At 35.7% G+C, this 16,748-nt stretch overlaps 1 protein-coding gene across 1 annotated transcript in view; it reads right to left on the bottom strand.

The window, feature by feature from the left end:
• Positions 1-16,525, bottom strand: part of SLC36A4 (solute carrier family 36 member 4) — a 29,775-nt gene extending 13,250 nt beyond the window's left edge. The window contains exons 1-8 of the mRNA XM_081153344.1: positions 16,384-16,525; positions 13,924-14,047; positions 12,621-12,711; positions 11,376-11,464; positions 9,757-9,852; positions 7,644-7,728; positions 2,713-2,940; positions 618-716 (exon numbers count right to left, since the gene is read on the bottom strand). Of these exons, the coding sequence (XP_081009470.1) occupies positions 618-716; positions 2,713-2,940; positions 7,644-7,728; positions 9,757-9,852; positions 11,376-11,464; positions 12,621-12,711; positions 13,924-14,047; positions 16,384-16,435 (864 nt within the window). The 5' untranslated portion in view covers positions 16,436-16,525. The remainder of the gene's footprint in view (positions 1-617; positions 717-2,712; positions 2,941-7,643; positions 7,729-9,756; positions 9,853-11,375; positions 11,465-12,620; positions 12,712-13,923; positions 14,048-16,383) is intronic.
• Between the last annotated feature and the right edge of the window lie 223 nt (positions 16,526-16,748).

Genomic DNA, 16,748 nt, shown 5'->3' with positions numbered 1-16,748 from the left:
CTTGAATGGAAATATTTAAGATCTTAAAATCCTCAGGATGCTTGTATCTCTTAGAATTAGCTTTATGACATTATTTTTCAAAACAAGCATGATATGCATAAATCTAAAGGGAGAATTTATATTTGACTCTTCTTATGAAATAGTAACATTAAAACAATTTCAATTCACTTCAAATCATCTAATCTATACAATATGATGTTTGGGATTTGTCTGAATATAACCCAGGTGTGGCAGAGTAGACGCAATATATATAAAACAAAATTGGCCATGAGTTAATGGTTTTTGAAGCTAGGTGATGCTTACATAAAAGTTCATCATACTATTCTCTAAATTTAGTTCTTGAAATTTTCCATAATAAAATCTTAAAAATCATCTAATGTCATGCTACAGATTAAGATAAAGAGAATTAGAGAGTTTAAGTGATATGTCTAAGACTAAATTCTTGGTTAGTGGTAGAATTAAACTATAATTCAAGTCTGTCATACCAAAATGTAAATCATGTTCTAGAAATAAAATAGAAACCAAAAAGAAAAGCATGCTTTTTAAAATGTAACTTGACTACATAAATCTTTGTGTTGACTTAAGATTTTAAGAAATAATAAAGACTAAATCCTTACCACTCCTATGCCTTCAAAAGCAAATACAGCAGTACCAAAAAAAAGTGGGTATTTTTTCCAACCGGCCACTATTGGAAGGTTGTGGAGATCTGGCATATTCTGGAGAAAGAAAGAAAAAAATAAGTGACATCTATACTTATTTTAAAGAATTTTAAATGAAAGCAAAAATCACACACTTCCGAACTTCACAGCAAGTACAGTGTAAGGCAAAAGTAGGTTTACAGTTGTTGAGTACCCAAAATAGAAATTATTCTTTTATCATTTTTGTTAATTATTGTATTATTTTTCACATGAATAACTGTAAACCTACTTTTGCCCCACCCTGTGTTATAAACACTTTAAGCATTCTATGTTAAATGTTGCCAAGCTGTTAGGATTTCACTGCCAAAAGAAGTTGTTTTCCTCATGCCCACACATTCCATCTGAGCTAAATGCTCCTTATTACCTGTTTCCACCTGCAAGTCCCAGGCTGTTCACACTGGGTATGGCTCCTGCCACAACAGGAAACATATAAGCATACTCAAGGACTGAGCGATTTAATCAGTTATCAACCACTGCACATGGTGTTCAACAAAATTCATTCTCCACTTCATTGCATTCACCCTCTGAAATAACTGGTTCATAGCTCTGTGCTGCTCCCTAGGACAGGTATCCCCATTTTCAGTGTGTTAGTCTCTGACCAGACAGTTGACATGAACCTTATTACTTATACATATGCCTTGACTCTGGCTTCAATTACCTGGTCCTGACTCATGGCCTTGTTCCAACTCTCACTATCTGGAAACTCACAAACTACACATCTCGTTCAAGGTCTCTGGCTCCAAATGGGCACTTCTTCCAGCTACCCCAAGTCTGGTCCCTACTCTCATCATCATCCTGTGTTCTCTGCCTTATCTGATTGAAAGTGGAATTCAAGGCCAAGGAAAGAAGATGAACTAAGAAACTGAAGTGTGAAAGCACACATATAATTTGGGAAATCGAGAGGTCTAGAACTTAGGTAGAATTGTGTGATTAATGACTAAAAACATAAGGCAGGGTCAGAATAAAAAGGGTATTAAAGTGTTTAGATTATTTGATAACACTAAACTGTTACTCAAGGCTCATACTGCTCCTTCTACTTAAGGAAGCTCCTTTTCTGCACCACTAAGTCTTACTTGTTCAGCTAAGGGATCACGAACTCCAGAAAGCCTTGAGACATTCCTGCCTGTCCCCTTCCACTCTTACATGGTATAAGAAAGTCTACAGGTGTTGGAATTCGGGGGCAGGGGAAATGAAACATACATCCATCATAGAGTCTGCAATGAATTTTTATTGGAGATTTCAGAATAATTACTTTGGCGGCAATACATAAGATGGTTTGGATCATGGAGACAGAATAGACTAGGGAGTCCCCCCTTTCTTGAGTCATTGGCCCATCTGAGGTGAAAGCTGTACTGGTACTCAGCAGGAAAGCGCATATATACACATAGAAACACTAAATCTTACAACTAATTTTAAGAGATTTGCAGATCCCCTGAATCCCATGAATAGATTCTTTTAAGGAAAGGCGTTAAGAACCCCCTGAGTATGAACAATGAAATCAGTTGAGGTTATTGCATACTTCCAATAAAAAGGTTACAGACTATGTATACAGTGTGTGGACCAAAGTGGTGGCAGCAAAGAAAGGTTAGGAAGTGAAAGGAAACTATAAAATTACACATACACTCCCATCTCTTGTGACTGGTTCAAGTCTTAAAGGAATTAAACGAAACACTCATAACTTCTTTGTTTCGTGTTAGGCAATGAACCAAGGCATGACCCTAAATTGCACACCAACTCTACCAGAGGAGGCAGTACTATCTTCTGAAGCAATGCCGGAAAGCCCAGAGCGGTTACCAAGATGCAATACCAGACCTGACCCACAAACTTGAACTGCAAACCTCTAGGTCGAATACTTTTCCAACAAGCAGTACCCTCCAAAAGGAAGGCAAAGTTCACTGATTATCTCCTGTGTGTGACATGTGAAGTAGGGGCCTTCACACATCATTACTTTTACCTCCAAAGTAAACAAAGAATTTCCTTAAGAAACATGACAGTAAAAATTTGTTATACTTACCTTAACAACATATTGATAAATTATCACAAGACTGACAGCCATGGAAATGTTGGCAAGGAATGAGAGCAGAAACAGATTCTTTAGCTCACGAATGAAGACCAGGAGAATTATAAATGGAAGAAAGCAAAGCATATATATCCTTAGGTCAATACTTCTTCTCTCACAAGGATTTGATGAATTGGTACTATTCAAAACAAACACTTTACTCTCCAGGAATCCCTCATGAACCTACATAGGATTATCAAGAGAATAAGAAAGAGGGGGGGAAACTTCCATCAACTTATAATCATAAAAGGGAAATATAAAGAAATTTATGATCTATACACTCAATGATAAATTCCTTCACAATATTTATACTGTTTCAAGATACTCTAGCTTCCTAGAAATATACACATCAAATTTAAGGATAATTAAAATAGGATACTCTTCTTTGCAAAATAACTTCTTTTACCATACTGTGAGCAGAAAGGTCACTATGAAATTATGAGAGTAGATTTACTAATTTATTCTGAAGCTTTGTGACTAACTATGATGCTTCATGATCCCAACAGAGGCTCAATCTGTTTCTGAAATAGTCAAAAGAGGCATACTTGCCTAGAACGGCCATTAAGATACTACTTCAGCTTATTTTCTTCATAGTAGAAAGCTCTAGGTACCTCTTAGAAATGTATAGTAGTCCAAATAAAATTCTTTAAAACTGTTGTATAAATCAATTGTTTATACATTATCATCATATCAATAAATATTTATTAACAATCTACTAAATTCATGCATGGCCATATGCTAAACAGTAGATAAATTTTTGCTAGAGCAAAAAACTTCTTTAAGATAAATCAAATTTACCTTAAAATTTATTCAGCCACTTTTATAAACCAATGATTTACAGGATCCATGTATTAAGAATTGTCTCTGATTCAATTAACCACATAACCTAACTCACTAAAATAGAAATGAAATGATAGAGAACTTTAAAAACAATCTTAAAAACTCACAGCAGAGGCAGATCATACCATAATTTAAATAACAGTGAAAATCTATTTGCCTCCATCACAGTACCCTTCTTTGGACATGACATTATCAAGTCTCTGAATACATGAATTCTTCAGAACTAGACCCTATAATAATAATAGCAAGTATTTTTTAAGTACTTTCTATGTATCTATAGAACATCTCATTTAATCCTCAAAATAACTCTGAGGTAGGTGGCAGTATTAATCTTAATTTATAGTTGAAGAAACAGGTCTATGGAAGGTAAAAAAAAAAAAAAAAACTTACATAATATCAAGTCAGTAAGTGGTGGTTCTAGAATTCAAACCTAGGCTTGAGATTCCAGAATCTAGCTTGTAACAGCTACATGTTAACCTGACCAAAATACTGCAACCCTGCCCAAGTAGCAACCTGGCCTCCACTCCAACATCTCTCTCTAAATATAGTATTAGCAGGCCAACAAATCCAAAATTTAGAACAAAATTCTCATGTGATTAACAATTCAAGTGTTTCCTTTAATTTTACACTTATAATCCACAATAAACAATATTTAGTGTCACTAAAAATGTATACATCATCTTTAACTGCAGGGAATATATCTACTAGTTTCAAGTTATGCAGGCAATTTATTACTCAGACTAAAAGACTCTCAGGTTACAATATGCACCATTAAAAAGTGTATAGCTCACAATAAGCTTGTAAGTGGCCATCAAAACTTTATATTTTATTTTCTATAAGTTGAAATAGAAGCTAAATTGGTAATTCACATTACTTGGCTCTGAAGAAGATATTTTATTTGTTGACTCAATTTTCTCAGTAACCAAATTATTTGAACCAAATACTTCTGCATCAAAGAAGTAACTCCAATAATGAGATTAGATAATGATCGAAGTTAAGCTCTAACAAGGATAGCTAGCAAGAGAAAAGCAGTTATATAACCAGTTTTTAAAAGGGCTATTTGAAATATTAGGTGCTTGGGAATCTGAAATTAATTCTATCACAAATATCTCATAATTTAGTATTGTTTGGCAGAACAATGGTTATAAAAATTTTCAGGATTAAAAAATAAAATAAAAATGTAGATACATACCCAGAGCAAGATTCAGGTAAACATTTGAGTCCTTTGGTGCCCTCTAGAGACAGAGATTGGCTATCTAATAGGACTTCCTATGATCTCACATGTTTACCAAAATGCAAAACACTGAAATAAATATTATAAAATAAAATTACTAAATTCAGTTGTTTCCATTTAGAGCTCAAATTGACTAAAAACCACTACTTATTTTTCAATTATTCAGTAATTTAATGGTTAAAATTCCAAAGGCAGATTACATTTCTCAGCAAAGCTAAAATCAAAATCCAAGCCATAATACCCTAATTTGTAGGCTGCTTTACACTTTACAAAGGCTTTCACAAACCTTTTGTCAGCTGAGCCTCACAATAAGTCTGTAAGGAACAGGGGGAGCTTTTGTCACTATTCCCATTTTACAAATGAGGAGACTGAGGCTTGAGCAGGGATAAGGGGGTCTTGCCCAATGTGTGAGGTAAAACTGAGAGAGCTGGGATTTGAATTCAGATCTTCTGACTCTAAAGTCTATACAAGTCTTTGGTATCACAACATTTTTTTTTTCTTAATGTAGAATCTCTTCTCCACTCTTCATGCCCAATATACTATTTTATCTACCGGAAATTTTCTAGAGTAAGAACAGAGAAGCACTATAACCACAATGAACTAAATCATGGAAAGCACTATGGTTTTTTCACCCTCCAGTTGTCCACAGTGGCTTAATGAGACCAAAAAAGCCATATGGCAGCTACAGAGCAGGAGGTTCACACATCTGTACAGCAACTAAACCCTTAGTTCTTTAGTTTAATGAAATACTACACCTTCAATTTTATGCAGATTAAGGTGGTAATAATATTAGTTTTTAACTATAACAGTAGCAGTAATTGGTAAGGTTTAATCAACCCATGTGTCTATCACTGGAGACTGCTATCAAATGTAAGAGAGCGCCTCTGTAGAGAGAGTGAAAATCTCCGATAATGCTGTTTCAGTGACCATCTCTCTGCTCTGCCGAGGTGACATGTTCATCATTCCTTTCACCTTCTCCCAAGTCTCAATGAGTGTCTTTTTCCATGTTGCTCTTTATGCCTCAAAAGGGCTTTCATCTTTCTATCTACAACAGGCATTCTTATCTCCCACAGAGTCACTTTTCTACCTGGTATTCTAGCAAATGAGTTAAATTCTTCTATTTAACTTGGAAAGCAACTGATAATATTTTAGAGGAGAAAGTCACAAATCCTAAGCTTACAGACATATATTTTATGTGCTTTATATATTCTTTGTCTCACACACACACACAAACTAAAATCAGACAATGTTCTGTCCAGTGATGAGCTATTAATATACTAGGTGGCAGCTGTGCCAGAGACCTAGATATCAGCCTAGTTCACATGACTTAGGGCACACTGCTCATGCAGAGCAAGACTCAGTTTCCTCATTCATAAAATGAGCATAGTACTTACATCACAGAGTAGTTGTAAAGATTAAATGATATATGTCATAGCTTATAAATATAAGACTGTACAGCATTATTAGCATTATTCATTATTCATAAATTCAAATCAAGCTTGTTGGTTGCTCTCTTAGGAGATAATAACAAAGACAGAGTACACTACCATGTTGCACAATCCTAGAAAGGCATCATTTCCATTGTGTTCTACGTAAATGATTGGTAAGACGATATGTTTTACCAGTGCCTGACAATAAATAGCCTCTCAACTGAGTTAGTAGTCTAGGAATATGCAACTTGTGGAATTAAATACTTGCAAAATTAAAAGCACACTATCCATAATGAGTAATGCTAATGAGAGCATCAACTCTCTTATTTATATAAGGGGGTTTGACTCAATAAGCCTTTCCAACATTAGAAACCTAAGCTAATGGCTTTAGCAAACTACAGCCCACAGACCAAATCTGGCCTATTTTTGCAAATACAGTTTTATTGGAATACAGCCATATCTATTTGTTTATGTACTGTTGTCTATGGCTGAGTTCAGACAGAGACCATATAGCCTGCAGCACTGAAAATACTTATTATCTAGCCATGTGCAAAAAAAGTTTGTCAATTCTTAGTCTAAATATAAAATGAAGCATTCTTTATACTTAGTAAAGCGAGTCAGATATACTTATATGTATATATATGGGTTCTTTAGAAAACATATTTTTGCATTAAAATACCTACAAGTACTATATATTACTATGTATAATGCCTACTACTGCACCATGCACATGTAGGTAATTAATAAATCTTATTAATTAAAGAGCAGGGGGAATGTAGGAATAAAAAAAGCAAACTACCAGTTAAAGCACATAAAGAAATGTGCTCTGGCATTGTTTTGATAGGGGAGCTTTTTTATTTCAGTGCTTTGCATATTTGTTCAAATTGAGTGTCTCTACTAAGACTGTACATCACTTCCTCTTAAAGCAAACATTTACATATGGAGAGAATTACAGAACACTGTACATTCCTGGGCATAGTATTTTTTTAGACAATAGGAATAATTACTGGATTTTAGTAATGTCCACTTTTGTACTTCACTTTTTGGGTTACTGGCTAAAGCCTTATATATGTCTTTATAAAACATCAATGTAAAGAATATGCTCCCAAACATTTGTATATCTAAATTTCAAGTAGCTAAGTATCAATAAATTATGTCCTGTTCTGATCTGAAAGAGCAAGTATTATTGATATGACAAGAAACGTAAGATCAACAATAGCCAATATCCAACTTGCAAAAAGGACAACTAAAGGAAAATCTACAAAGAAATATGATTAATGAAAGAAAGACATTTGCATATTCAACCATGGGTTACTCAGAGGAAATATGATGCTATAACTACTGCATTGAAGAAATTTCAATAAATGGACAAAAATACTTACTTGTTTCACATTTTCAGCTAAGAAGACAATATAAACACTACAGAATCCCAGCTGTGTTATTACCAGGAAAAAGTCAACCACACTCCTGAAAAGAGATACCCACAAATGAGTATCAATGAGAGCTGATGAAATATCAATATATACATATTTTCTCTTTTTAACTACTTCAAAACATTTTATAATAGTGTATATTCTTTTCACTTCCTTAAAATATTTATTTTCTACAAAAATCATACATTTATGATCAGTATGTCACTACAATTATTATTGAACAAAAGAATGTTCTATTAAGTTAAAAGGCCAAAACTCCCATCACTTGTTTCTGAAATTCAACAGTTTATGAGCATCTGCTTAAAAAATGAATTAATGAAAACATTTCTTCTTTTAGATTAAGCCCATCTCTCTTACTTCTCAAGATATTTTTCAGATCAGTCCAATATATTTCCCAGCTTCATGTCATTTGCGAGTATGATGAGCATACTCTCTACTACCAAATCACTAATAAGAATATGGAATGGGAGAGCACTGGGGCATGGCCCTAAATCATACCATCGGAGAAGTCTTCAATATCTTAGCTCTGTCCTTATTTTCTAATGAGATACTCTAGAAAATTCCAGCTACATAAAATAGTGTATGGGGGAGGGAAAGGGATATCACCAAGTTAGCATTATTTGGGTATGGTGGTTAATCAAGTCACAAATTTACTACATGTTAATATATAGCCCATACTTCTCAATTTTTTTTAAATTCTCACCTGAGGATATTTTTATTGATTTGAGAGAGAAAGATGAAGGGGGAGAGAGAGAAACACTGATGTACGAGAGAAACATCAATCAGTTGCCCCCTGTACGTGCCCCAACTGGGGATCAAACTGCAACCTAGCTATGTGCCCTGACAGGAATTAAACCCACAACCTTTTTGGTGTACAGGATGACAACCAACCAACTCAGCCACTCAGCTGGGCAATACTTCTCAATTTTGTTCTGGGAACAATAAGTGACTACACCAGCATGCATCTACTATATTACAGTCTCTTGTCAAGCTGTCAAATGATCTGGTCTACAAATCTACAGAGCCTCCTCCTGCCATTTGAAACTAGAAGAGCATGCACCTATATCTTCATTCTTGTCATATCTCTACAGTTCTCCATGGTTCTTCAGGGATCTCATTTGTAAGTAATCTTGGTACCCTGAAATGAATTCAAGTTTCTTCTCTCTGATGAATTACATTTAAGTATTCCCTCAAGACCTCTTCATTCACCTTTGACTTTAGTATCCCATCAATAATCATTCCAGCCAGCCACTTCTATGTGAAAGCCATTCTTGATAGAAAAAAACAGACCAAGTTGCATCTGACTGGAGTGGGAGGAAGAAGATACAGTTCTGGGGGCAAATCCCTAGGGCAAGAGACTATTTTCTTTCTTTTCCTACTCAGAATATCAAGAACTCCAAGCAGCTCATAAATAGATCTAAACTCCAGAAAATCCCTAGAAAGGCCATACTTAACCATAAACTACTCTATTAACACTGTTCTTTTTAATTTTCACTGCACATATCATTTGTACCACACTCAGCATTTTGTTTATCACTTATGCTTATTTTTCCAGGCCTGTATTCATCTGACTTTGATTAGCCATGCCCACCAGTGGTATAGTTACATTTAAACAATAAGATAAGAAAGATAAGAGTATGCTAAAATACATACTCCAGATGTCTTATAAACACGTAGCTAAACAGCATGATTTTATCTGAAATAATGAGATTACAACTTTTTCTTGCTTTTTCCTTTACTTAAAAAGTTATTGAACACAATTATATCATAGGTTAGCCAGGTGCTTTATAAAGATCATTTTATTTAAACTACTGTAGTAAGCCTATGAAACAAGTATTATTATAAACTCATTTGATAGTGAAATAACTAAAACAAAATGATGATTTGACTCAGGTCATAAAATTGAAAAACAGTAGTTGAGATCTGATCCCAAGTCTAACTCTAAAGATTATGTTTATTCCCTCAACTTATACTTCTATTCATGTATCTTGTCATATTAAAAAACACTTAAAAATTAATGCAATTTCAATAACCAAACATTAATAACACAGCAAGTACTTACCGTCCCCATGCTGCTTGCTTCTGAAGACAACTCCAAGGACTTACTTCCATAGCAAAACTCACAGTGTCACTATAGCCTAATGTTGACTTTTTAAACCTGTAATTTAATGACATACATGTATATGAAAAAAAATTAAGTTGGTTTATAAATCCTTTCCCTGAAAAGAACATCAAATAAATGGGAATTAATGACTACAGGGCTATGCCCTGACAGAGGAGTTTTTGAAATATCAAGATCTGCATGCTCCTAAAGTATGTCTCATGAAGTTAAAAAATTTTATATCTGTCCTTATTACCAATATATTAGTTTTATCTACTGTTAAAGTTCATATATTTGTAGAATTCATATAATATTTGTGCTTCACTGATTTAAATATTTCAATTACCTAAAAACATCAACTATACTGTTCATGCCTCAATTATTCCATTCTTAGAATAGCATTGCTTAATACAGCTGTACAGGGCTTTACACTATATTTCCACATACTGTATCTTATTTAATACTCAAAACAGACCCATGAGGTAGGTATTACCTTCCCCAAGTCCTCTCTCCCACTTTTCTTTCAAGTATACATTGTTATTTAAAGGTCATAAATTACTTGCCCAAAGTTTTAAGAACATTTAAAACAACAATAGTTAAGATTAGAATATTAGTTTACTAGAATACACAATATTTATTTTTTAAAAGTTGGTCCAGCCCTGGCTGGCGTGGCTCATTGGTCAGAGCGTTGGCCCATGAACCAAAGGGTCTCTAGGGTTTGATTCTCAGTCAAGGGCTCATACTTGGGTTGAAGGTTCAATCCACAGCCCAGGCAGGGCATGCACTGGAGGCAACCTATCAATGTGTCTCTTTACATTGATGTGTCTCTCTCTCTCTCTGTCTCTCTCTCCCCCCCTTCCACTCTATCTAAAAATCAATGGCAAAAATAAAATCCTCAGATGAGGATTTAAAAAAAAAAGTTGATCCATTGTCCAATAGAAGCATTTCATGATACAAAGATAAAGAAAAAAGAACATTATTTTTATGAACTATCTACCAATCCACATATCAGTAAAGAGCACCAAAGTCATTATACCCCAAAGTGAATTACTAACAAACTGAAGACCATTACACTATAACGAAAAGCAGTACTGCTTCCTCCATTTCCTGCTTTCTACAGTATCTTTCCTGTGTGTTTTTTTCCATTTACACTATGAAAGAAACCATTCTACCACTAAAAGGGCAATTTTTTATTAGAATTTTTAGTTTTACTTTTTTAGAGAGAGAGAGAAAAAGAGAAACGCTGATTTGTTCTTCCATTTATTTATGCATTCATTGGTTGCTTCTTGTATATGTCCTGACCAGAGGTCAAACCTGCAACCTTGGCGTATCGGGACAACACTCGAAGCAACTGAGTTACCCAGTGAGGGCCAATAAGGCTGTGTTTCAAAAGAAGTAAATATATTCTGACCAGCTTTCAAACATATGAAATGCTACCATTTTGCAAATTCATCCTCTTAAACTTGTCGATATAACAGATTATAGGAAATACAACTGCTAGTTGCAAAGCAGAGTAGAAATATAAGACTAACACTGTAAATACACAGCTTCAAAATAAGACTTAACGAATCCATATTTACCTCTGACAGAGAAAATGACTGCAACGCACCAAAATGTGCATACAGTGAACAGAAATAATTCCTATAAACACAAGGCTGATTGGTCCAAGCTGTAGGAGAAAAAATTATAAGGTTTAAATATTTAAGTTTAACAAAAATTAAGTTGCCTCATAAGCGATAAGACAATGAACTATTCATTTGCAGTGAATAAATATTTGTCGTACAAAATGACTGAATAATTATTTGCATACAGAAAAACTAATAAACTGGATACAGAAAGAACTGCAGTAATACTTAAGACAACCACATGATTCTAAACCTATGGATACAGAGTATAGCAGTGTCCCACCAAAATAATTATATGCAACTATGAATCATCTAAATGACTAAAAAAGCACAATATCAATTTGGGATTGGGCAATCTACTTCCTCTATTGCTTGCTTGTTGAGCATTTACTATGTGTGAGGAACTATGCCTATAAAATAATTATTTGAAAAAGTGATACAAAACAAAATTCAAGTATTTATTACTAAAATTAAAATTATTCCTGGATTACTGAGAAACAGACAAAATATTGCTAAAGTTTACTTTATAATAATATTTAAGTTTCTCTAAATTAGGGTGAACTAAGTCAAATGCAAAGAAAGATGATAATTAAAACTGTTTTTTAGAAAACTGGTCATTTAAAAAAGGGTTAAACATAATTTTATTACTTCATAAGTGAATTCTCCCGTCTAGATTCTCTGTAATTACAATTGGTTATAACAACACTTTAAATATTTATTTTCAAAATATACTGTTATTCCTTTTCTTAACTATTGTTCTTGAAACCTGAAAACTGTACATTTTAATCTAACTCTAAAAACCTATAAAGTTTTGCTAATACTGTACAAATTATCTGCTATATATATATATATATATATATATATATATATTTGTTGATATGAGTACATGGCTTAAATCCCTGAAAATGCAAGAAGAATAAGATATAAACATACCTGGAAAAATAAAATACTATTTTAGGATCTTTCTGTCAAATAATATATATTAGTAATTAGGTAGAAATTAAGAGAGTAATTAATTGTAATTTTTTGTTAGATACTATCATAGTTGACATAACTTTATCAATACAATGACTAAGTGATTATTAATTGCGCCTGACCATCTTTCAGTTGACGGAGCTACTTGTTAACTTGTGGTAATTTTTGCTGTAAATTAAGACTGATAGCTATATCTTAACTAGAAAGTACAATGATAAGTCTTACCACTATGCCTGCATTTTTTATTGCCAATGGAAGTCCTAAAAGGCCAGTTCCAATATTTCCTTTAAGAAGATGCATGAGAGTCTGCACAAATCTGAAAAGGAAATTGTAAGATTTAAACATTTTAGAAAAAAGCTATTACAATCACATGATTATGGTTTTAGCACTAGAAGGTAACTGAAAATTAATCTAGGCAAAGAATCAACATTTCCATTCAACTAGAAGTTAAATGGGCCAGAAGTCATATTTGGTTCAAATTCTATCTCTGCCACTTAAAAGTAAAATACAACCAATTGAATTTTTTAATGGTGGTTTTAACTTATTCTACAAAAAAAGGTTCTCAATACTACCCAAGAACTTGACCAGAAAAATAAATAAAAAATAAAAGTAAAATACATAGGGTTATTATAGAGATTAAGATATTCAAGTAAAAGTATTTTTGTACATATTAAAGTAATAAAGAAAATGTAATTTTCTCATAAGATTCTTCGCTGCTATAATATTCAGAACAATGTTGAAGATTACAGGTGGGCTGGTAAGACAGAGCAGTTTATTGACACTGTCTATGTAATCATAGTACTAAACATTTTTGATCAATGATCTATGATTAACGTAAGAGGAAGTTAATTAAAAAATACACCATTTTAAAACAATGTGTATCATCAGGTAAGATAAATACTGATTAACTTTCAGACTTTATGAACTCCCTAAGGGATTTCACCTAAGAAAAGTTTCCCAGACGCATTTAAAGGAGGTTTCTTGACCAAGAAAAAAATAAACTAGGATGAATAGCACAAATTTTAAACTTATGAAATAAAAATGCTCACTTAAAATTTTTTAGTTTATACTATTCTTTTATCAATTAAAAGAATTGTTTACTTTGCTTAATTGTTAAATTACTATTAGAACCAGAACTTACTCAAATCTATTAATGATGATAAAGTATAAAAGGTTTAAAATAGTTCCACTGCATAAAGAAGGGTTTACTACCTACCTCCCACAGTCCAACTCCTAACCATTTCAGAATCAATTTCTCTTAAAATTTCTACTCCTCTCAATCAGATTTCCCTTCAAGATCCACAGCATTTGATATGTATCACCACTGTAGTAATACCTGTACACTGCTCTGTAGCTTGATGTATTTCTTCTTTTCCAAATAGACTATAAATACCTTGAGGGTAAGGACTATGTCTTATTCATCTTTCTGTCTTCCATAGTACCTAGTAAAGTCCCTTGCTAACAGAAGGTGATTATGAAATATATACTGAATGAAAACAAAAGGAGACATATACACCATAACACTTACGAAATGCCCTCTTGGCCATCAAGCTGGTAATGCTTCTGAACAGGTAGGAGCTCTTGCTCATGTTCCTCATCTGATGTCCCATCAAAATTCTGCTCATTTATTAAGGGCCTCATCACATCCATATCTTTAAAAATAAAAACGAAAAACACTTTTTCTACATCTTCAATTACGTGTGACCATGGTTTCTTTCACACCCTTAGCAACATTAGCACCTTTTTTTTTTTTTTTTGCTTTTTAAATATCTTTATTTTTCTGGATTTGGGGAATGTAACCAGATGGCCTCTTTATGTTTTAAAATTGTGCTGATCATTAATTTCCCCAGCAAAAAAAGTATCCTCCCCTTTGTTTGTTGCCTGAGAGATGATTTTTGTCATGCTGTGGTATCAAACTTTGGTTCAACAACTGAGATGGTTTTTCTGTGAACAACTTGGTCGAGAACCAAATTGTTCCAGATGGGAGACAGCAGAGAAAAGAGGTTCGACTGTACTATAAACTACCCAGCTCCCACCCTCATTCCTTATTTCTTTTATTCTGTTTTTTTTTTTCCCATAGCACTTCTCACTTAACATACTATATGATTAACTGATTATTTTCAAATTCCTCTTACTAGAATGTAAACTCCATGAGAGCAGGAATCTTGATCTGTTTTGTTCATGAATGTATTCCACGTGCTTAAAACAGTGCCTGGCACATAGGAGCACCTCAATAAATGTGTGAATTAATAAACAGACATAAATTTTTTAAAAAATCAAAATAATCTGGATCCCTTTTTTCAGTTAACAAAAATATACATGTTGAATATCTTCCCATATTACTTTTAATGGCTATTCAGTACATGGCTATATGACCATACCACAATTTACCTAAACAGTTTTCTTCAGTTGAACATTTAGATAGTTACCAGCTTTTCTCTATTATAAATAATGTAATGAACATCTCAGCATAAGTATTTTTTACATGACTTATTTCCTTGGGAAATATTTCTAGAAGTATAATTGCTGGATCAAAGGATATGTGCATTTTTAAGGATAAATACATTATACCACTCTTACCAGCAATGCATGAGAACGCACATTTCCCCACATCCTCACCCAGATGGGTTATTAATGAATTTAAAACAGATAATGCAGAATTATGCACCTGAGACCTACATAATTTTGTTAACCAGTGTCATCCCAAAAAATTCAACAAAAAGAAATAAGAAAACAGATAAACCTGGGTTCATATCTGGGTTCTGTCATTAATGAGCTTAAATTATTGTATCTATAAAATGAGAATAACAGTAGCACCTACCTCACTCCACTGCTATGAGGACTGAAGGAGACAATGCTTGTGTAAAGCACTTACTTAGCCCACTATGTGATCCACAGTAAACTTTTAATAAAATGCTGAGTTTACTTCTACCATTATTATGACTTAAAATCAAATTGAAGTGCCCCACACATTATTACAGAAATGCCAACCAATTAGTTACTGTAATAAAGTACTTCTTTAAAGCTCAGCTTTTTAAAATTTAGCATCAAATTAAAAATATTCCTAAATATAATGCATGTGGGGAGGGGAACACACACAATAATATTACTACCCCGATCCTTACTTTTGTTTTCCTTTCGACAGCTGGAAACCATAAGGATCTCACATTCCCTGGCTGTCTCAGATGTGTACACAGCGCACCACACCCCCAGCAGCACACCGGGAAAGGAAAGGGTGCCCTACGCTGCTCCAACCTGATCAGTGACCAAGCGAACAGTCAAGGCCTAATCAACGCCTTCCGCGGGGGTGGCCACCTACACTTACTAAAAAGGTAAGTACAGAACGAAGAGCCAGTTCTTTATCTCGATAAAATGTAAAAATAATTGCTTCCCCTGACTCCCAACCACAGGTGCTTGGCGACCCTGCCTTATTTGTACATTCTCCCCACCTGATGTAAAACTGTTCATCCTTGAGTGTATTTATGTAACTAAAACTGCTATAGCCGTATTTTTCCTTGCCCTCCTGCCTATATAAATATTCCCTCTGCTTGGAACTCTGCTCTCCGGAAATATCCTCCGATGGGCCCAAATAAAAGCCTCTTTTCTCACATACACAAAGGTTCAAGTCTTCTCTCCGCCGACGCCCCGTAACCCGAGGGCAGTCACCTCCGGAGCCGCGGCTGGCCCAGGAGTCCCGGGCAGGGTTTCCCTCGCTGGGCTTTCAGTTCAAACCCGCGCCCTGAAACGGAGTCTGACGCGAGAAGCAGACGGGTGTTTGTTCTCTTTTTTTTTTCCTTTGGCGGCTTCTCTCCCGGGCTAGGGACTAGCAACCTGAACCCGAATCGGCCCGCCACGCGCGTGGGCAGCGGCCGCACCAGCCGCCCCGGCCACGGCCGAGCGCAGGCCGGGAGCCTCGGCGCATCCCACGGGCGCGCCGCCCCGCGCCACGTCGGCCCGCGCCCGCGCCCCCGCCCCGCGCAGCACCCACCTAGCTCCTCGTGGCCCGCCGCCTCGGCCGCCGCCGGCGCCGCCGCTTCCATCTTTCGGGGGTCTCCAGGTCGCCGCCGCCCGGGGCGCGCTCCCTCCCGCCGCGCCACCAGCTCCCGAGGCCTCGCGAGCCCAGCGGACCGACGCCCAGCCCCGCCCCCGCGGGGAGCATGCGCAGTGGGGCGGGCGGCCCCGCCCACGCGCAGGGGCTCCGGGGCCCCCTGCGGGCAGCTCTCAGGGAGGGCGGGGGGGGGGGGGAGCGGGGGGGGAGGGGGAGTGGGGTGGGGGGAGGGGGGTGGGGGGGGAGCGGGGCGGGGGGGGAGGGGGAGCGGGGGGGGGAGCGGGGGGAGGCCGCGCTGCGGGAAG

The sequence above is a fragment of the Miniopterus schreibersii genome (assembly GCF_964146895.1).
Source record: "Miniopterus schreibersii genome assembly, chromosome: 12".
Taxonomy (NCBI): domain Eukaryota; kingdom Metazoa; phylum Chordata; class Mammalia; order Chiroptera; family Miniopteridae; genus Miniopterus; species Miniopterus schreibersii.
This window is presented reverse-complemented; position numbering and strand designations above follow the sequence as displayed.